A 23,158-nucleotide genomic window follows, 5' to 3' on the forward strand; every position below is an offset into this window, starting at 1 on the left:
AAAAATCCACGTGAGAACTAATATTGAAAAAAAAATTCAACTTATGAAATGTAATATAATAAAATCATAACAAATCAAACTAAATTTAAAAAAAAAAAAAACACTAACATATGGAGAAAACAAAATGTGATTTTCCGAATTAGGTGCAAACCCATATGTCTCTTACTAGTAATTAATTCAACATTTGAGGCAAAGCTAATACCAATATTGACAAATACATTCCACGCACACAATTAAGTGCTCCAAACGGCATCTAATTAAAATTAGTAACAAGTTAAGATTTAAGAAGATATTATTTTTGGAAAGTAAATTATATACAATTGACCATATATTCCATCTCTATCGCATAATTTAGGAATATTTTTCCTTTTTATTTTTACCGAAATATGACAAAATAAACTTTTAACTTTTTATATCCATTTATTTTGAGGAAAAAAAAAAAAAAGGATACCCTACAAATTAAAACTAATATAAAAAATGATAATGTTACACTATAAAAATTAATGTCATTTGTAAAATAGTAAATTCTTCATTAATTTACATCATCAATGAATTTAGCAAAAAAAAAATATTTACTTGGTAATTAGCTAGATGCTGATATTAGCGTTGAATATTTTTTCGTTGATGATTTTGTTAAAACTTTTACTAACAAAAATATTAGCTAGTAAAATTTCGTGGGGAACTTTATAAACTTTTTGTCAAGGTCATCTACCAAATTTTGCAACATTAAATTTTTTTTCTAAATATAACAAGAAAATATTTAATTTTTAATGTTAATTTGAAATCCAAAAAACTTTAAATTTTATTTCTTAGTTGTTGGCATAATTTCTTGTAGTGTTAGTGATGAAATATATCAAGCGATAATTTTAACATTGACATAAAAAATATATATTTAGCAACAATAATTTTAATTATGTCGATTATCAGTGATAAGAATTATGTATAAAATTATCATCATGAACAAGTAGCGACATGACATGTGTATTGTAAACACAAGTATAGTGATAACACATAACTGTTGTCGCTGGATCATCATCGTAACATATATCGTCATTATACATATGTTGCTAATTGTACGTTTTTATTACTGATTCTTGTCGGTGACAATTTTTATAAAATATTTTTTCATTATTACAACTTTGACACTCATTATTATTATGAAAACAAAAGTGTTTTTGTTACTTAAACCATATTATTAGTCATCGTATTAAAATTGCCACTATATATATATTCGTTAATTTCCCAATTTTATTTAGGAAATGATGATTTTTAATAATATTAACTCTTAACTATTATTTAATTATTAAGATTCAAAGCCTTCTAATAACTAATTTTGATTGTCAAAATATGAACTGACTAAAATGCCTTAAAAAATAACCGTCATTTTTAATTAATTAGTTGTATTAAAAATTCCTTATTCATACACATTTAGAATCAATTTTCATTTTATTAATTATAGTCATTTAATCCTTTAACCTTCCACCCCTTTTATTTAATTAAACAAATATAACAACAATTCAAATTACATACACCAAAAGAAACATATAAATTTTGTCATGAATAATTAATATAATCAAAAGTAAAAAATTACAAAAATTATTATTTATAGCTAAAAATTATGATAAATATTTTGAATATAACTAAAATTAAATAACAAGGAGGTATTTGTAATTATGTCAAATTTTAATAAAGTTCGTTTTAAGATACCCTATCAAATATTAATTAATTGTCATCAAAACTTAAATTCTCCCATTAATTTTATTTAATAATAATAAATAATATCAATTTTGTCATAAACTTTAGAATTAATTACACTTAGACCCATCTGAAAATCCAAAATTATATATACTTTCTCCCAAAAAAATTTAAAACTATATTTACACTCCATCTGAAAATCTACTCTCTATACCTAACTCCCGTTTGTTAGAGTTTAGATGAAAAATGCTAACATTAGCAAAAACATTATATAAAATTTTAATTTTCATCCTCATTCAACATTACGATGTAATAATTTTGTACTTCAAGGGGAAAAACACAATGATGTTAACCTCACTCTATATACATAAGTACAAAAATATACACAAGAATGTTAAATGAGTAAAAAAAAATTCAAAATTCATGTAAATTTTTTTACGAACATCAACATCTTCCTTTCAAACCTTAACAAAAAAAGAGATTAAAAATATAAATAGAGAGTTTCGGAAATGTGTTTAAAATGTAATTTCAAAATATTTATAAGAGAAAATATAACTTTGGAAATGTAATTAATGTGAAAAATTAGGTAGGTAAATGATGGAATGTGGCTCAACTGAAATTTGAAATGTAATTGAATGCAATGTTGAATTGGGGGAGGGGACCATGAAATTTTGATGGAGATTTTGGTGGTGAGTGATGAATGAAGTGGGGCAGAGAGTAGAAAATAATGTCAGATATTTAACCTTAAAAAGGGCAACACTTTCGAGGTCAGCAGTTGGAGCACGTGAATCATTTTCCATTTTAGGAAACATCAACTTTAAACCTATGTCACATCATTTCGCCTCTTCCCTTTCCTTTCCCATATGTCCGATCAACTACAACTCCATGAATAATTATGCTTGTCTCTCCTATATGTCACACTCTCTTTTGTCTCACCTTCCCTTCATTATTCATTCACTCCTCCTCTTCAACCCTACCATGCAACTCCTGCTGCTTTACATTTGGATAGGGTTTATTTTGTGGATATCGGCTGATTTGTGTTTAATTTACCAGAATTACCACATTTATATTTGAATAGGCTTAATTTTTCTTTTTTTTTTTTACAGTTATTTGTACTTTTTGAGATTTAAAATTATTGACTTATATATTTTTAAATTAGATGTATTTTACAAAATTTAATCAAAATTTTTGATTTTTTGTAACGTCTGAAAATGAGAAAAAAGAGATATTATTTTTAAATTAAACAATATGTTATTAGTATGTTCACAAGAAGTTCAAAGTTTTAAATAGTATTCATATAAGGTAATTATATCGTATCCACCATGTAAAAGTATAAAAATTACTTTTTCCTAAACTGTAAAAATAAACTTTAATCGACCATTTTATCATACAAAAAGTCCAAATCTGATCATATTGTTTATGGAAAATGGTTAGAAAAGCCAAATTGAGATAAAACTAAAGTTTAAAGATATTAAAGTCAAAAAATAAACTCGGAATCCTTAACTCGAAATCATCCATCAATCCACACATAATATTATAAACTCAGAATACAGTGAATTTAGGACATTAAAGTCAGCAAATACAGTAAATTTATTTAATATGAATTTGAAATCCTTAACTCGGAATCATCCATCAATCTGCACATACTATTCAAGGAAATGAAAACCAAAATATCGCAATAAATTTTGGAAAGGTTACAAAGACTTTGACGTCCTTTTTTTCAGGTGGGTCTGTTTAGAATCCCTGTCATTCTTTATACGTGCTTTGAGTAGGAGAGTTATTATCTTATTTTTTTACAAAATACATTGATATTGTCAAATCAATTAATATACTATTATTGCAATATTTAGTATACAACACATCAATATTTCTAAATTAATCAATAGATTTAAAGTAAACAAAAAAACAACATTCTACTATTAAACTAAAGTAAACTAAGACTCAAACTCACAACAAACAGATTGTGAGACCTCAACCTAAACACTTAGGTATAAATCATTGATAGTTTTGATCACAACTTAAATATCTTTATTTATTTATTTATTTATTTTGTAATATCCCTTTTCACATGGATTAGAAACTCATAACCTAATTAAGTAACATAAAATTTGATAAAAAAATTCAAGCTCATATCCATTGAATATCTCTTTTCACAAGTTGTGCATAATCAAATTTTAGTTTACACTCGATGGATTTTGAGGCAACTCTTGCATATGACGGACTCCTCGAGGTGTGACATTTTTAATATACTAGTCAACGGGCCACGTAGCACTTTTGCACTTGTTAACGGATAGGAGCATGTTTTAAAATAAAAAATCAATAGACGATTAAAAGTGGAGCAAGTGATTGCACTACAAAAAAAATTGGGATTTGGCACGGATCCTATAATCATTTCAATATTGGCACTCATAAGGAATAAAAGTGATCGATTATGTCATGATTCACTTTTTTTATGTGTTATTTTTTTGGCATGCAAAACTATTATAAATTATGTTCCAAAAAAATAACCGTTATTTCTTATTCAAAGACCGCTCCAAACTTATAATGGTAAAAGATTGGAACTCTATTTGAAACACATTATTAAAATTAGGGACGATTTTGAGTTGACCGTTCCTATATGGGAGACAATTGATGTAAAAAAAAATAACAGTTAGTAAATAAATTCTAATTTAAAACGGTTTATGTATAATATTAATAATGTATTACTAAGACTGTTCTAAAGAGAATATAACGACTATAATTCAATAGACAAAAAAAAAAAAAAAAAAAAAAAAAAACGTTCCAATTTGTGATCCTAAGATCATTACAAAATGCAAGTTAACAGTTATTTATGTATTCCAGGGATCGTTCCAAATTTCTCTCTCTCTCTCTCTATATATATATATAATCTTATTTTTTTCATTTAATCTCATTATTTTCTTCCATTTTTCTTATATTCTCTCTATTTCCTCAATCTCTCTCAAATTTTCTTGACTTCTCAATATATCACTAATATTTTTATACTCTTGTTCGTTAATCTCTCTTGAACTTTCATTGATATTTGAAGTCATTTTGGTCAGGTAACAACTTTAACACTTTCTTCATCTGTTGATTATATTTGTTGTACTTTTGTCAATTAAATTTAATGTTATAATATATATATAGATATATGTGTGTGTGTGTGTGTGTATGTAGGATTCATCATGTTAAAACAGTTGAGAAGATGGATATATGAGAAGAACCTGCAAGGAGGGTAGGTCTTACTCCAGAGTTTGAGGATTGCGTCGCTGCATTTATAGAATGGGCCAAGTCTCAATATGCATATCTGGACGGTAAGAAAATTAAATGTCCTTGTTGAAAGTGCAAAATTCTTCGCCTAAACAGAGACAGGGCTTGGTCGGCCGCCTAAACAGATGGAACTATTCGTCAGATGCTACAAAAAGAAGGCGGACGGCGGCTAGAGCGGCACGAGGGCGGTGGAGGTGGCAGTAAGTCCTTAGTAATTTTATTATTTTTTAAAATAATTCTGGGAAAGTACTAATGATTTTGTTTGTTTTGCAGGAGACATTCCAAAAGCTAATGGAGGATCAACAGCCTCAGCGCATGGCCGAGAACCACGATACCCCGACAAATTTAAAGGCTTCGGCAGTAATGACACAGCAGTAGTTGGATAGCTGTAGTTGGGGGCAAGAACAAGGGCCATGTATTTGGCCTTGGTTTTAAGGCACACAACTCCAGCCGGACCCACATTTCACCATTGTCATCCCCACTGACACGCCACCGCCACAATCAAACCTGGCCATGGAGGATCGCAACAGCCAACTAGAGACGATGATGGTCGACATGATGGCCATGATGAGGGAGATGAGGGCCAACTAATCGACTGCCGGACCATCACAGGCGACCGCCCCAACACAGCCTCTGACAGACCCTCCAACACTAAACGACGACGAAATGGACGACGTTGATGAGGATGGTTTAGATTACGTTTTATTTTTTATTATTATTTTATAATCAAATAATATTTTATATTAAAATGGTATTATTCTCCTATACATGTTTATTCATATGCTTATTACATTCTATTATTATTTATTCAATTAATTAAATTTATAATTTAATTAAAATTTTATTAATTAATTTAAATATTTATTAGGATACATTAATTAGATTATTTTTAAAATTGATTAAATATATAAATTAAATAATTTTATAAAAATTTTATTATAAAATAAAAAATAGGAACAATTTTGGTAATTGTAAAGAAAACGTAGTCTAAACAAAAAATCTTTCCTAATATATACTAAAACAGTTCTAAACATGTGTTCCTATATAAGATTCACCATTCCTAAAACTGCTACAAGAGAATATTCCAAACAAAAAATTGACTGCTCCTAATACTATTTTAAAAATTGACCACCAAACAATTCCAATGATTGTTCCTAATAACTATTCCTAATATCAACGCTAAAACAGTTCTAAATATGTATTCCTAAAATAAGATTGATCGTTTCTATAACCGTTACAAGTGACTGTTCCAAACAAAATATTAACTATTCCTAATACTATTTCAAAAATTGACCACCAAATAATTTCAATGACCGTTCCTAAATATATCACCAATACAAATAAGTACAGTTCTAAAATTCAGGCAATAGTATTACAAAAATCATTCTCAAAATAATCCAAAATAAATTATGTAACTATTTCAAATGTTATCCAATGCGTTCCAATTAAAAATAAATTAATTTTTATAATCACATACAATTTTAGGAACGATGATCATCAATGTGTTACAGTGGCCATGCCAAATTGAAACTGTTTTTCACCAGCTATTCTTAAATATTAGTAATGTCGTCTCCAGTGGCGGTTCGTAAACTATTCCAAAATTTTGTCCGAAATATTTTTTTCCAGTTTCTAACTGTTCCAAATAATAAAAAATCCGTTCCAAAAACCGCCCCAAATTCTGTTTTATTTTGTAGTGTGGATAATGGGTAAATGCAATTTAGTCCCCTGTTTTTTCAGAAATGTGTAAAATACCCCCTTGTAATAAATTAAATAGCAAATACCACCCTTGCGATTTCAAAAATATAGTAGAACACCCCCTCTATATCATAAGTGTATTACAAGCTCCAATTCTATTTTTTTTTAATTTTTATAATTTTAAAATAATATCTTTATCCTTATTTTGACACTGTTAGATCTTATCTTATATAAATGAATGGTTAAGATCTTATCAATATTATTTAAATATATAAAATATTTTTTAAAATTATATAATATATATTTAATATAAAATATAAAATATTTAAATATATGTATATATTATATTCAATGTGCAAATATATACATATAGAAAATAGTGAAATTGGCGTCAACGCAGCGCAGGACAAGAGGGGAGGAGGGGGCGCAGGGAGGAGGGCTGGGGCTTGCGAATGGGGAGGAGGAGGCGGAGGCGGCGCACAGAGGAGGTTGTTGCGGAGGAAGAGGAGGACAAGGCACACAGAGGAGGCCGACGGTGAGGAGGCACTGCTGTGGTGGTATTTTAAACATTTTAAAAAACACAAGTCGTGAAATTGCATTTTACCCGATAAATAATATATGATAAAGAAATAATTTTACAATTAAAAGTGGGATAAGAAATGAACACGCTGTCAGAGTGCAGAATATAATGATAGTGGATTGACATTTAAATGTTGACATGAACAATTTGGAAGAAATAAGTAATTATATCACATTATCAGGGGTATAATTGGTATTTCAAATTTGATTTTGTGATGTCAAAAATTGCTCTTTGCAAGTCAAATATAGGACTTTTAGTTTTACATATTACTAAAGTCGTGATAATACTAAATACAAGAATAACAATCGAATTATCTATCTGATTTTTATAGGATTAAGTTTTATAAATTTTCAAAGTAAAATACACTATAAGAAAATATCTTAATAGCTTGGAAGGAAGAACGGCCGATGCCCAGTCCCTAATCTCTCAGTTCTTTAGGCTGCTTAGTTTATCTTGAGCATTGAGGCTTGTGTGTTGAAGGCTTGCTCTCTAATTGCTTGAACCTAGTTTGCCAATTTTGGTTGTGTTGATATAATATTCAACCGTTTTCTTCTCGAAAAAAAGAAAAAATCGATTTAATTAGTAAGTAAAATTATTGCTAATCAATATTATTTAATACATATTTTAAATACTTCGTTGTCAATTCATTAGTAAAAAAATTTTCTTACTAAATTTATGAGCAAATAAATCTCTTGTATTGAATAATATAGACTAGCAGTAAACTTTTTTCTTACTAATTAGCTTGACGCTGAGTTACGAAGTATTAATAAAAAATACATCATTCACAGTGTGACCAACCGCATGATGTGATACGTGAAAGAATGTTTCAATTAAAAAAAAAAATACAAGAATTTCTTCGGTATAGTAAACAAAAATAATAATAATGTTCTCAAGAGTATATTTAGAAAAAGAGAAAATTCCTTATGAAATTCCATATCCAAAGAACACTTTGAAATAAAACGTGTATGGAGATAACAAGTGGTGAAAAATATTTCATAAAGAAATCATTGTGTTTTCACTAACATATATGTATATATATAGTATTAGCGATCAAAAGGTAAAATGATGATATAGTACATAGTCATCAAATATATATATATATATATATAAATTAAGTGAAAATAATATTTGTTTTGTAACTATATTCATTTTTATAAATTTTAATACTGATAATATATAAATAAACACTGTCATTAGGAATAATAAGCGACAAGAGAATACACATGAATTGTGGCTATAAACGATTAACAACACAAGTATTGTGACAATATATCGACAATAAATATAGTCATACTGCATTTGTACGTACTGTCATTAAATATTATTATATATGTGTTCACCATAAAAAATATAATAGTAAATTGTCATGGTTAATAATAAAATAGTCGTAGCAAATAGTTGTTGATCACTACCATGCAACAGTTGTTGGTCGTGATATCTACAAGGATGACTAAAACATTTGCCATGACTTTTATTTTTAATATGGCTCTTAACTGTGACAAATAATTTTTTCTTGGTAGAAAATCTATATTTTTGTATCAATTTTATTTAACCATGGGCAATAAAAAGTAGGATTAATTACATTTTGCCATCCGTACTATGCCCTTTTTTACACATCTAAACTCTTTTTTGTGTCAACTTTACCTTCTCAACTTTATGAAATTTCGCACTTTGCCATTTATACTATTTTTTAACTAAGATTTTTATGAAAAAACATCACATGCACTGAACATGTGATACTTAAAGGTTATGTAATGTGTAATTTTTCACATATACATAGCATGTGATGTCTTTCTAACAAAAAAAATCAACACAAAGACGGTCATATATGACAAAGTGCAAATTTCGCAAAGTTGAGATGGTAAGCTGACAAAAAAAAAAAAAACGTATTTCGAATGGCGAAGTGTAAAAACGAGCATAGTTCGAATGGTAAAATATAATTTATCCTAAAAAGTATTTATCATGGTTTTTAATCCATAATTATTAAAACTGTAGCTAACAGTCATTTATTTTCTAGTAATTTAAATTGTCTATAATAATAATAATTTATTAAATAATTTCTATCACTAATAATTATATTATAAAAAAAATCAAATTATTTTTACTTAAATAATATTTTACCACTAATATTATGTTTGGCGACGTTTCTTTCTCTCTCAAGTTACATCCCTTGTGATTCTCTGCAGTCAAGTCATCAGTCTTGGTCGAAAAAGCTGAACTTAGTGAAAAGAAAAGTAGGCGATTGGGGAATATATATGTTGATGAAATTAGAGTAAAGTTAGGGCACACATGAAAAATGATGATTTGCCATAATTTAGATCATGAGTTGGACATAAAGATTCACACTTTCACTTTGCTTGAGAATAGAAATTAACCAATGCTTTGTGGTTCATTTCATCAACTCATTGTGGTTCTTCCTTCTTTTAATAGGTGCTCGTTTGATTCTGTGATTGAATCGTTGGTAAAAATAATATTGTAGTTGTATTTATAAATTATCGAGACAAGAGTTGAGTTCGTTCTCTTTACAACATTATTGCTCCGATGCTGGTGCTAACAATTCAATAACAATTATCTTTCGATACACAATGACTACCTTAAAAGATTTTACTATTTATTGACCATAATTTTATTAATTATGGAGTAAAATCATAGTAAATAATTTTTATTAACTGTGGTAAATAAAAACTAATGCAAAAATTAAATTATTCATCACGGAAACTATTTTTGACATGGCTCTGATCCATGGCAAATTATTTTGCTATGGCTTTTAACTATTACAAGTATTTTAGACATACTCATCGAAACCACAATTAACAATCGTTGTGTGGCCAAAGACAATGACTATTTACTACGACTATCTTATATTTAAAATTATAGCAATTAGCCATAGTTAAATATTAAATTTCTTCTAGTTGACCTATTAATATCAGGATAGCAGCACGACAAATCTTGACATGGCAAACCAGATAATATTTGGAACAAAAGATAAAAATACTGATGTGACAAAGTGGTTCAGAATGCTCTAAAATGCTTTTCGAAAATTGATTGTACGAAATGAAATGGGGGAGAGGTTTTATTTATAAATGTTGGAAAGGTGTCGTTGAATAAACATATTAAATTGGACCATTTTTTTAATAATCGTATCAAAATTATATTTTACCCAAACCACATTTTAATAAAAAGCTCAACCTATAGTTTTTAACCCCACTGCAATTATTTTTATTCACCAAATTATACATTATGTTAACTAAATAATTTTAGTTTCTCAATTAAGAGTGAGGCTAATTTTTAAAATTAGCTAAGCTCGTTGTATAATTAATTATGGAATTTTGAATCTATAAAATCCATAAACAATTTTAAAAGAAAATCAATTATTTCAAAATTGATATATGCTTTCAAAATTAATAATATATATATATATATATCACCAAAAAGTTAGTAATGGTATTTTGAAGAACCGAAAAAAGCTGAATTTGCATGAAAGTTTGAGGGGTACAACGAAATACTTTAATGTTGAGATAGGTTGTGAGCATCAAATTGCCATACTTTCTAGTTAGCTTTTACCTAAAATTGCTCAAAATTTAAGTCGTGACTTGTAGGCTAAGTATAAATTAAATACTTCTACCTATTTATTCTATCTTGAAAATCAAACCCCATATCCACATATATGATCAAAGATTTGATTTTCTTGCTACTTTAGGTAGTAAATTATTTTTTTTATCAGAAAAAAAAAAAAAAAAACTAACACCAAAATCGAGTATGATATCCGACAACAACCTTAAATTGAACAGCGCACCACTGGCAAATAATTGTAACAAAGACATGAAAAAATTGAACACATACGAGACTCGTCAAACTATTTGAGAGTACACCTGTTGATGATTGCATATGTTTTATTTATATATGTTCGATTATGAAAATATCAAACACCTGAAAAATCAGCAAAAATGTTCAGTCTGTCTAGTTAGAACCACCTATAGAAATTGATCAATCTCTATGAAATTACTGCTTGATCCAACCAACTATCTAATTTTGGCCTGCAAATTTGTACTAGCAAAATTGAAGAATGGAATTGAATTGGGGTATGAGAATTGATGGCCATACCCCCACTACAAAGACCATTAGGTGAGCAAATTAACTTTTGTTTTCTCACTACCATATTTGTTCATTCCATTACAATTGTACATGGCCACACATAGTAAAAATTGCTATTTATGATGAAATATCCATCAACCAATGAAAAGCCAATGGTATTGAGCGAGGCGTGTGGTTTTGGTCCTATATATTAGGTTTTGTTTAATACATTATAAGAATCTCACTTTAAAAATATTATTTTATAAATTTGTCTCATTTTTAGTTCTGCAGTTAAATTATTGACGGAATCTATCAAGTGGCCGTTGAAGAGGAATGTGTCTCTCACATGTTGCGTCTTTGCGATAAAATTGAAATAACCTCCGACCCCAATTTTCTTCTCTATTTTTCTCTCCGAAATCTCTCTTGCAAAAACTTTATCTGAGCCCTTCCCCCCCAAGCTCCCCTCTCCATTATGCCGGTTAATGGGGGTTAAAAATTAATTTGAAGCAATTTAAACACACTTCAAACACGTAGTAAGTCTTAAACTCGAATATATTCTTCTCTCCTTCAACTGAAAAAAGGTCTTTTTTTTCCCAATACTTTGAAGGTCTATTTATATCGCACAATATATTTCATAGGGCAAAAATCAATTTTACCCCTTAATTTTTCTTTTTTTTTATTTTTTATGTTCAATTTAGTAAATGTATACGGGTATACAAACATGTGGTTTTTCTTTTTTTTTTTTTTGAAATGCCATCTTTATCTTTAATGACTTCTTCCTCCATCACCCTTTAAACAATTTTTGAATCTCTTTATTAACCTTAAAAATATGTTAGTTTGAATTTTTTTAAAAGTATTATTAATTATTACACAACTAATTATATACTTGTAGATTCATTGATTTTGACCCCGGGTTCCTAATTATAGTTCTCATGCTATACGATGACTGGATTGATGTCCTGTTCTCGATTAAATTGATTGAACTAGTCAAATCAATATGATTGAATTTCAAAAATAATGGTCAAAAGTCGGGCTTTAGTCTATACTTTGGCTTTGAATTCTAGTGAGTAGAAAAAACCGAAAATATTTAAAATTTAGGGTAAATTACACTGGTAGCCTTGGGATTGGCGCAAAATACACAAACACCATATGTCTTACAAAACTATAAGTACATGTCTTGTGGTTATAGTTGTAATTATAACCACACCCATTATTCAGAGGCAACGATTATACAAATACCTTTTGAAAAATATTACACTAATACTCCTCAGAAAGTGAAACTATAAATTCACAAAACATATAAAATATCTTTATATTTTGACCTAATATCAGAGTCTCAATTCCTTAAAAACAAAACAAAGAATTTGCGTAATTCCAAAAATGAAAAAGAATTTCTTTCATTCTCCGAACTAAACTTTAAAATGCAAGCATTTATAACATTGTAGTTAATATTTTCAAAGAGCAAACATATGTATTTACTGAAAATACATGGAACTTATGCTAGTTATACTTACAATGTTGCAACTTCGGAGAAAAATGTATTTCTTTTACAATTAAAACAATAATTATAAAAAAAAATTATCACATTTGTTTCAATTTCTATTAAAAATTTTCAAAAATGTGTGTTTTTTCGACGAAATTGACATTTTTGGACAGAATTAGATCGAATGTGCTCCTATTCTTTTAAGTTATATTGCTGTCAATTGCAAATTTGCACTCTCAAAATTCTATTAAAAACACTAGTCCTCTTTTACTCTTTATTTAGAAACAAAATTTTCACTCAATAAATTCACAAAATAGTAAATTGAATCAATCTAATAAAGATCTTATGTTAATTTATATTAGCATTTAATATATAATCAATTTTTTTTTATTTTGAATATAAAATATATATAGACAATGTGATTAAATTATTGTCACATTCTAATATTGTCCAAAAGTTCTTAAATTTGGTACGCAGACATAGACTTGGCTAAAAGGTGAATTGCCATCACTTGACTAAAATTAGATGCACCTATACTCCATTTGCATTAGCTTTTAAATCTGCCATATTTTTCCTTAATTGTAGCCTGCTTTTAGGCTCAATTACAAGCTAACCAATAAAACATAATTAGCGGATGAAACACACTCAATATCTATGCATAATTTAAAATTTTATTATATTTTTTTAATTAAATAACAAAGTAAAATAAAATGAATAACTTGATAAAGTTATTAAAAACTTTTAAGTTAAACGTGCATCATTAGAATAATTGATAGCACCAATTTAGGCCATTTTGCTAGTAGTAGATTTAATTGCATTTTTATTTATGTAATTATGGTCATTTGGCAGTTTAGCCCTGAAATTGTTAGGATTGTGAAGTAGTCGTTCACATTTTTTAATTTTTTGATTTTAGGATAAAAATGCTCGGAATTTTCAAAGTTACCTAAATGTGATATTATAATTCTAGCCAACTTTAAAAATTTTGATCAATTTTATCCTAAAATTACAGATTAAAAAATGTGAAGGACTATTTTACAATCCCTATCAAGTTACCGGGTCCTAAATTGCCAAATAGTTATGATTATAAGACTAGAAATCACGAGAAAATGACTTTTTACTCTAGTAATTATCATGGTAAAAAAAAAATCATGGTGAATACAAATTAATCACACATCCGCAATGATTATTAGTCATTATTCTACAAATGAGGCCAAAACATTAGCCATGGCTAAAGCTATAGTAGATTTTTTTGCGATATATAGCTTATAAAACCCATGACAAATATTAATTAATCGTAGTACAAATATTAAGTTTTTGGATTTATTTTTTTGCCATGTTTAATAATATTATTTTACCATAATTTTTAAACAATGGTTATTTACAATGTTGCAAAAATCATTTATTTATTTATTTATTTATTTTTTCTTGTAGTGTATGCAATTAAGCCACTAGCTCGCAGTACTTGCACTCCCAAAACATATGGATTAATCAAAGAAAAAATTTTCCCTCCTTAGTACTTGATCAATTTGGCCTAAACAAAACTCCCACATGACAATAACACACCAAAAATAAATAAATAAATAAACTGATTAGCAAAACAAATTAGCAATTTCTATGACAAATTTGACTAAACATAACCCTAATTTAGGATCAGCAAAAAATTTCCAATTTAGTAATTAATGTGAGTGAATTAGGGAAAATGGGCACTGGTAGTCATTAATGTAGGAGGCTTTTAAGGATAAACAAAATGGTCCCTAATTAAAGATAGCATGTAAGAATTATTGATAATAAACCATATTGTAAGAAAGGAGGAATGTTGTGGGAGCTGTCTGTGTCAAGTTCATGTGCTCATAACTGGAGCTGGTTGGAAAGCAAACCTGAGAGCAGATGACAGGTTACATCAGATAGGGTTTCTGGGCCACTTTCTTGCTACTTCACCACAAACTATTCCTTTGATTTTTCTATTTTATTTTTTGGAATGCCATTTTCTTGTTTTTTTGTCAATGTTATCAGATATTGTGGAATGAAAATGCAATAGTATTGTAGGGTTGTAGTTATAGAAATGCATTATTCAATTAGCTACTTGTAGCTGCTAAATCATACAAAGTGTACGTCAAACAATTTGATGTTGGCGACGAAATACCAATTTTATGGATCTTTCGTACATATTTATTTATATATATATATATATATATATATATAATACTTGTATTGTAATTGAAATTATAATTGATATATGCATAGCATCACGAACGGATCTTATACTCCGACGTGCTACAAATCATAAACTAATCGAACCTCTTATTTAAGTTTGGATCAGCAATAGACCCTCACTATAAGAAAACAGAAACTTAAGAAAATGAATTTAAAGACAATTTTAATGTTGTCACTGATTGTATATGATCGACGACAATAATTTTTATTTTGTCACAATAAGGAGTTGCAAGATGTTTATAGTGATAGTATTTTATAAAAATTATAATTACCAAGAATTAGTGATAAAATTTTGTGCATCACTATAAATAATTAGTGACACATGTATAGTAACAACACAGTGAAAATAATTACTTATTGTTACTGTATTATGCGACGACTTTAGAATTATTACTTAAAATCTTGTCGTTAATATTATATCTTTTTGTAGCGCCTTCATCCTTCAAGAGAAGACAACAAGTGTCTTTTTCAACAAACACACTTTAAATTAACCCAAGAGTCCTTTTGGTGGTTTTATGAAGAATATATGGCTTCTTGTACTTTTTGTTTGACTAAAAAAATGACTAAGAGAATGCATCAGTTCATAGAGTCATAAAAACTTATACCCCAGTTCAAACTTTCTTTTTTTACTACATCATCTTATCAACTTATGATAAGATACTGTCAGTCATAAGATGGACTCAATCACATGATTGAATCTAACTTTGGACAAATAATCAACATTAGTTAATTTGCATAATTATTAGGGACAATTATATTTACACCTTCTTATTTATGGTCTGTTTATACAAATCGTACTTATCTTTTGCATAATTATAGAAATTACTCATGACAGCAGAAAAATGGGGTAGTTTGTGTCATGATGCTAAAGTTTTTAGGGGTGTGTGTAAGTTTTTAAAAAAGTAAGAAGTGGTTTTGTGTAAGTGATATTGATATTTTAATGGGTGTATGTGTAATTATCTAAAAGATGGTGGTAGTTGTGTAAATAGTCCATGAGTCAAGAGTGTAAATGTAATTATCCCTTATGTACTCTCTCAAGTACTCACAATCAAAGGGTTGTGGATTCGAGTCATACGAATGGATATATATCTATTTTATAGTAGTTTATGATTCTTTTTTGTTCAGTTCAGATGTATTTGTTGATTTAAAATTTAAGAATTTGATATGAAAATTATATATGTATTGGATCAGTCCTAGAATTTGAATGTATTTAATGAGAATTATAATTATGAAAAAGAAATACTAATTACAAAATTGTCATAATTACAAATATCTTCTAAATTTTATATTTTTATTTTATCCAAATACTTTAATAACATATTTTTAAAAAAGATCTAACGTATATAAACTCTAAATATAAGAACATATAAAATATTTTAAATAAATTTAGTCAAATACTCTCTAAATTGATAGTATTAGGACTCCATTTTTTGTTTTCAATTGGGCCGATCCAATGGGTTTGGGCCGCGCCCACTATAGCTTGTTTAAATTTCTCCAATTTGTTGGCTTGACCATTTTGATTATCATATTCAACCAAGAAAAAGATCACTGCAAAAAAATATGATATCAGTTACTAAATATCAAGTAATAATTTTAAAATTGTAGCTAAGAATATACATATACATATATTAAGTGATAATTGATTTTTATTTAATTTTATTATAATTTGGATTCGATAATTATATGTTTTTGGCCTTTTAAAAAATGGGATGCGTGTTTTTTATCCATTATTTTTGTAGATATCGTGATCTCAATAAAAATTTTATCAAAAAGTTCTAAATCTGTCGGAAATTGGCACGTATAAGTCATGTGTCGGCCTGCGTAAGTTTGAGGACGCACGTGACTTGCTCTTTTGATTTTCTAATCAATTTTCATACTTTTCAAATCGCGAAATTCGCAAAAGTAATAGACCAAATCACAAGTTCTATTTTTTAAAGGACCAAAACACGAAAAACATAATTACATGGCCCAAATTATAGTAAATTATCTTGTCATTATACAATTATTAACGACAAGAATTATGTATAAAGTTGTCATTATAAATAATTAGTGATACATCTATAATGTCAACACTAGGTGTTAATAATTGAATTTAATCACAACTTTATGCTTAATTTTTTATGCTAATGTTACTAATTATAACAACTTTACAAAATAACGATAATTATTAAAATCATAAAATTCATTATTATAACTAAAACATTCTTAGTACTAAATATATATAACGCAATATGTTTTACAACTGGTAACGGTATTCGATGTTTTATATAAACAATAAAACATAATATATTTTAAATAGGTCACTTTGGGAAGTACATATATATATATATATATATATATTTGTTATCATGAATGTATTGTTACTGACTAAAAGAAGTACATTCTGAGTTTCATTAAATAAACTCGTAACACTTTTGGGTCCCAGAATAGTTTTTTTTTTAAATAATTTATTATTTATATAAAGAAAATTTCTCTAAACTTTTATTTTGAAACAAAAAATTATTTATTATAAGTTTTCAGTGTTTATTAAAATATATTCAATCCAAAGAATAAATCAATTTCAAAACATAATAAAAATATGTTAAAAATTTATTTGAAATGTAAAGAATTATATTTAAGAACTAATTATTATTTATATAAAAATAAATTTCTGTATTATTTTATTTTTTAATAAATTATTATTTATTATAATTCTTGGTAAATGTTTATTAAAATATTTTCAAATCAAATAATACTTCAATTTCAAAAAATAATTAAAAGTTAACATTGAGCTCAAATATAAATAATTATTATTTTAAAAACTAATTTATTATTTATTTAAAAAATACTCTAATTTTTTTATTTTAAAAATTCAAAAAATAATAAAAAGAAGTTCAAATTTATTTCAAAAACAAATAAGTTAATTATTCTAAGAATAATTTATTATTTATATAAAAATAAATAATTTGAAAATGGGACAAAAAGTGCTATGCGTTCAGTTTAATGAGATTAAAAAAATATTTTGTCCCAATTTTTCGTCCAAGACCAACCAACTCACTTGAGCTTTTCCCTTCAAAGGGCACTTAATGGCCACGTGGAAGACATGTGTCTTCTGTCGTTAAAAAGAAGAAAACAGCCAAATCATTTTTGTTTTGTTTTGTTTTTACAGGACTAATTGCATTAAGTTTTAAAGGACCAGAGGCCGAAAATGTTACAAGTTTTGTTTAATGGGACTAAAACAACATTTGGCTTGTCTATGTTCACACAATTCTGAATTTACAAAAAATAATTACGAGATTAGATTAATATACAGAGAAACAAATTTTATGAATTTTAAATAAAAAAAATTATTACAATCTCTACGAGTGCAAATAATCCCCTCATTCTTCTTTTCGAGTATCAATTTAAGGGTTGACGCTTGTTTTTGAATCAAATGTTCAATTTCCTCTAAAGTAATGGAAGAAAATTACATGTCACGTTTTGTATTAGTATCAAGGTCTTGAGGTTTTATGTCAAGAAAGAATCGTAATTGAAAGCTTTTGGACTTATTTTTTATTGTGTGTATATTGTGACTTATATATGTGAAGACCCTTTTTTATAGACATGAGCAGGGCTTAGATAGTTTTGACTCAGTTCTATTGAATTTGAACACCATGAGTTCAGACATGGATCCATAAGCTAACGGGCCATGTTTAATATGCTATGGCCCAATTAGCTAATCTAAAAAGAAAATTTGTATTTATCCTGAATTGACACATGAAAATTTATAAAACCCAATATTTTTATGAAAAGTCCAAATTTGTTATGAGTTTCTAACTTAGAACTCAAACAATAGTTACTTTATATGTACTTTTAATTAGTAATTTATTGCAAAAGATATTTTGATATCCACAATTTTATGGACAATTTTCACGCAAAATATTACATTGTTATACTATAGAAATCATTATAGTAACAAAATAAAAATTCAATGAGTCAATAGTACATATATATTAGTGATAATTTTGATATAATCACTTAATTTTTCATAGGGAAAAAAAACTATACTTGATAATTGATCATGTAGTACAAGTTTTTTCCTTCAACAAGTTGGCTTCTTCAAGTCTAAGCCTCTCCTTGACATATGAAATATAATTTGTGGCTTTGTTGTCCACATGCTCATCTCCTCCACCACCCAGGACGCGGCCGTGGACATACCCATCGGGGCCACTAAAACCTCCCTCTTTGTTCGGCCTCTTCTCGACTGTGGTGGTGGTGCATTGCACAACCGGCGGCGGTGGCTTGGCCGCACGACAGAAAGACATGATGAGCTTGTTCTTTATTAGGCCTCCAACTTCCATATGTTATATATTCTCTAATTATCCAGACCAATATGAGCAAAATATTTGTATGATTGAGATTAATTGTTATTAGGCATGTCTATATATACACACAATTAAGCTAATAATATATTAATTAACAAATAAATAAATTATTTTTTATGTTTGGGGATAGAAATGAATCTTTGTATATGGACTGTGGTCCAACATATATATGCTTTATAATTAATATGAGAATTATATACATAAAATAATAATAATTGAACTGCTGAAAAATATTCTTGTGAACATATATATATATATTTAATTGGATATTGATCACTTTCTAAGATATGTATTAATGTGGATATTATAAAATAACCTTGGAGAATTGATATGGAAGAATAAATTTCAACTCTCTCTCTCTCTCTCTCTCTCTCTAGTTACATATATTGTAGATTTGATCTTTCTCTTAAAATATTGTATTTGCGACATTTGATTGTCCTTTGAATTTCGTGATTTTAATTATAAACTTATTGAAAAATGTTACAATAAATTTAATTTTTTATAGTCAAAATATACCAAAATCAGGGTAAATTTATATTTAAAAAAGAAAACATGAACAAATGAGGAAATTACTTTCACTTTCTTATACACCGAACCAAATCCAAGCACCACACGGAAAAAAAAGAGCCAATTTCTTCTCCCAAACTATTCCGACATACATTTCACATGAGATTGCCGTTAATTTGGATACACAAATTAACGACTGGATCAATTTTATAAATAATAATAATAGTAAACAATTTAGGGACCAAAATTGAATTAGTGTCTATATATAAGGACGAAAGATGTAATTAACCCCATTTGTTCATGCATGATTTTAGTCCTGTAATCTAGTACAAATAAAAAAAATTCTTATCTGTTTATACTATTGATTAAGTATGGAGACCTTAAAATAATTAACTTTGGTTGGTAAGATGTGTATGGTTTAAAATATTTTCGAATATATTTATCTTTTTAACAAAAAAATATATTATTTTATTTGATCACTTGGTCTCATCAATAGTCTTATATCATGCACATTTAAAATTAAAAATATTTCAATAATTTGGATAATTTTTTTATTTTATTTATATTTAATTGAATTAAACAAATATAATAGAAATTTAAATTACTCACAAATTAATATCGAGTGTGCTTCATCCAATACTACTATTAATTAGATGGGAGGAAACTGTAGTAACTATGATTGGTCCTCACACTGTCTAAGAACTTAAATATCTTCAAATATTAATTTTTCCACCATTTCTTCGACGTTGTTTTCGGTCAATTATTTTCATTCATGTGTATTTAAAGTTAATTCATTTAATCAGTTTTATTAGTTGTTTATTGTTATATTTCTTCTATTTCATTTAACTAAGTAATTATAATAAAATTTTAAATTATACACGTATATTGAACGTGCTTAATTAACTACTACAAATTGAATTTAATTAAATAAAATCGACCCCATTACAAGTATAATTTTTCATGAGATGTACATTACTTAAATGCCAAATATATCATATAATTAGTTCAGACGAATTAAAATTTTATTCATAAATCCTACTCTCTCCTCTCTCTCTCTCTCTTCTTTTTTGTGGGTTGGACATTTAATCCCATTGGTGAATTGAATTTTCTCGTTTCCTTTGGAAAAGTTTGACAAGTAAAGAAAATATTAAAGTAGCTGGACCAATATCAGTTAAGTTTCACTTTCAAATTTATTGTGGAATTAATTCCCCGATTGCGTATACAGATGCATGACAGTGATCTTTTCCGCAGATTGAATTTTCTACTTTAAATTATGTTATATTTTTTATTTTATTTTATTTAATATATATATATATACTATATGTATAAAAAATTAAACAATTTTGATACGCATGATGCATATATATTAATTAAAAGAAAAGATGCAACATAATTTGAAATAAAAAATGCAATCTCATCTTTCAGTCCAGGTTTCATATAAGCTAGATTTTATTACTTATAAGTCTGAAATTATTTATGAACTTAATTTAGTTATTTGATGACTCGGCGTGAGTTAAGAGTTACTAATGAAAAATATTCAACTTTTTTTCATTTATAATGCATAACAAATAAAATTCTCGATCGGGTTCCAACCAATTTTAATTATTTTCCAAGCCTATGAACTCATAAAGTATCGATCAAAACGTTATATTAGTTTAACTTGTATACGAGGCATGCATGTTTACGAGACGAAAATTGAGCTCAAGTTGCGTCCTGTAAAATGTAGTTGAGTGATAAATTAAGAGCGAAAGTTACAGAAAGCTAATTTTTACGACTATTAAAGTATTTTCATATAATGCTTCGTGTATTGAATTTATAAACAATTGTCAGATATTCTTTATTTTTTACAGCGTCAGATATGTGTCAATTATCTAAGTGGTGAGCATATTTCAGATCAAGTGTAATATGTGTAAGACTATGATCAAGTGTAACATGTGTAAGACTATGATATCAAGGCATTCTCAACATGTCAAATTGATAATTGTCATAATTTTAACATGTGAAATCCTAAAAGAATATGACGTGTTGTCCACTGCTGAAATTCTAACAGAACATAGAATGTGGGACATAAGACCACTGCTGAAATTCTAACAGAACATAGAATGTGGGACATAAGACCTCCGCCCAACACTACTAGAAAAGTTGCAAGAACTTTACAATGAATGAGGATTCCACAAACAAATAGTGGAGGGAGCACAAAGTAACAAGTGGAGGAGATGTCATGTGTAGGCATATTTGGGATTCTTGGAAAATTCTCATCCAGTTCAAATCTAAGTGCACCGACTCACTGTGAATTGTACCGATCAGATAACAAGTGTATTATACTCATTGTAATCGGTTCATGTTTGACGATATTCAATTTGAACTAAAATTTCCAGTATACTGCGTTTCGAGAAAAGAAGTCTCTTCATTTCGAGAAAAGAAGTCTCTTCATTTTGGACATAACGTAAACACTCGCAGAAGCACAAACAGTTCAGGCTAAAGGGACCAGCAGCATGCAACGTTAGAGACAGGTTACAAAGAATTCCATCATTAATCAACACAACCAAATTCACTAACAGAGCAACAAGAACTCGGCTCGTCTACTCCCACATGAACGTGAGAGTTTGATGGGATCCACACGTCGATGATCCCTCGGGCCCCTGCTGAAACATTTCTGGAAAATTTACGGTAGAGGCATTGCTACCATGGGAGTCGTCGGTGGCAGAAACAACTGGCTTGCTTTCTTGAATGAACGGGTACTGGCCTAAGCCGCTGTAGTGCAAGTTGTGAACTAACGACTGTGCCTGGGGGAGTGAGTCGGTCTGGTTCAAACCAAACTCCCTCGTTATGGGTTGTGCCGATGACAGAAGAGAGAGAGCACGATCGGAGTCAACGACTTGATTCAGCCCATCGGAGAAGATTTTGTGGCTACTACAGTTACTACTTCCCGACGCAGCATTTGGATCAAGAAGCGGTTGACAGATTGAGGCTTCTTGGACGGCACGGTCACTGCCTTGCATGAACTGAAGCTGATTATTTACCACCTTGTAGCTGTGAGCTGAGCACTGATCCGGAAATGAGTTTCTTCTCTCGGCATAGTTCAGGTGCTGCTGCTGCTGCTGATTGCTATACATCAGCATCTCATTCTCGGCTTTGACGACCACGGGCCAAGACGAGCCTACAACAGCACTTGGCAGAATTTGTGGACTAGTGAAGGATAAAAGTCTTGTACCTGAAAGACCTTGTTGGTTGGAGAAAACGAGTCCCGAGCTTCGGCTTATAGAGTCGGGCTGAGGCTTCCGTCTCCTCCGGTTGTGG

The 23,158-nt window shown here is 28.5% G+C and overlaps 1 protein-coding gene across 1 annotated transcript in view; it reads right to left on the minus strand.

Moving 5' to 3' along the window:
- LOC105168679 (squamosa promoter-binding-like protein 16) overlaps window positions 22,156-23,158 on the minus strand; it is a 3,707-nt gene continuing 2,704 nt past the window's right edge. The window contains exon 3 of the mRNA XM_011088810.2: window positions 22,156-23,156. Coding sequence (XP_011087112.2) covers window positions 22,441-23,156 — 716 coding nt within the window. The 3' untranslated portion in view covers window positions 22,156-22,440. The remainder of the gene's footprint in view (window positions 23,157-23,158) is intronic.

Source organism: Sesamum indicum, linkage group LG8 (assembly GCF_000512975.1).
Source record: "Sesamum indicum cultivar Zhongzhi No. 13 linkage group LG8, S_indicum_v1.0, whole genome shotgun sequence".
In the NCBI taxonomy this organism is placed as follows: domain Eukaryota; kingdom Viridiplantae; phylum Streptophyta; class Magnoliopsida; order Lamiales; family Pedaliaceae; genus Sesamum; species Sesamum indicum.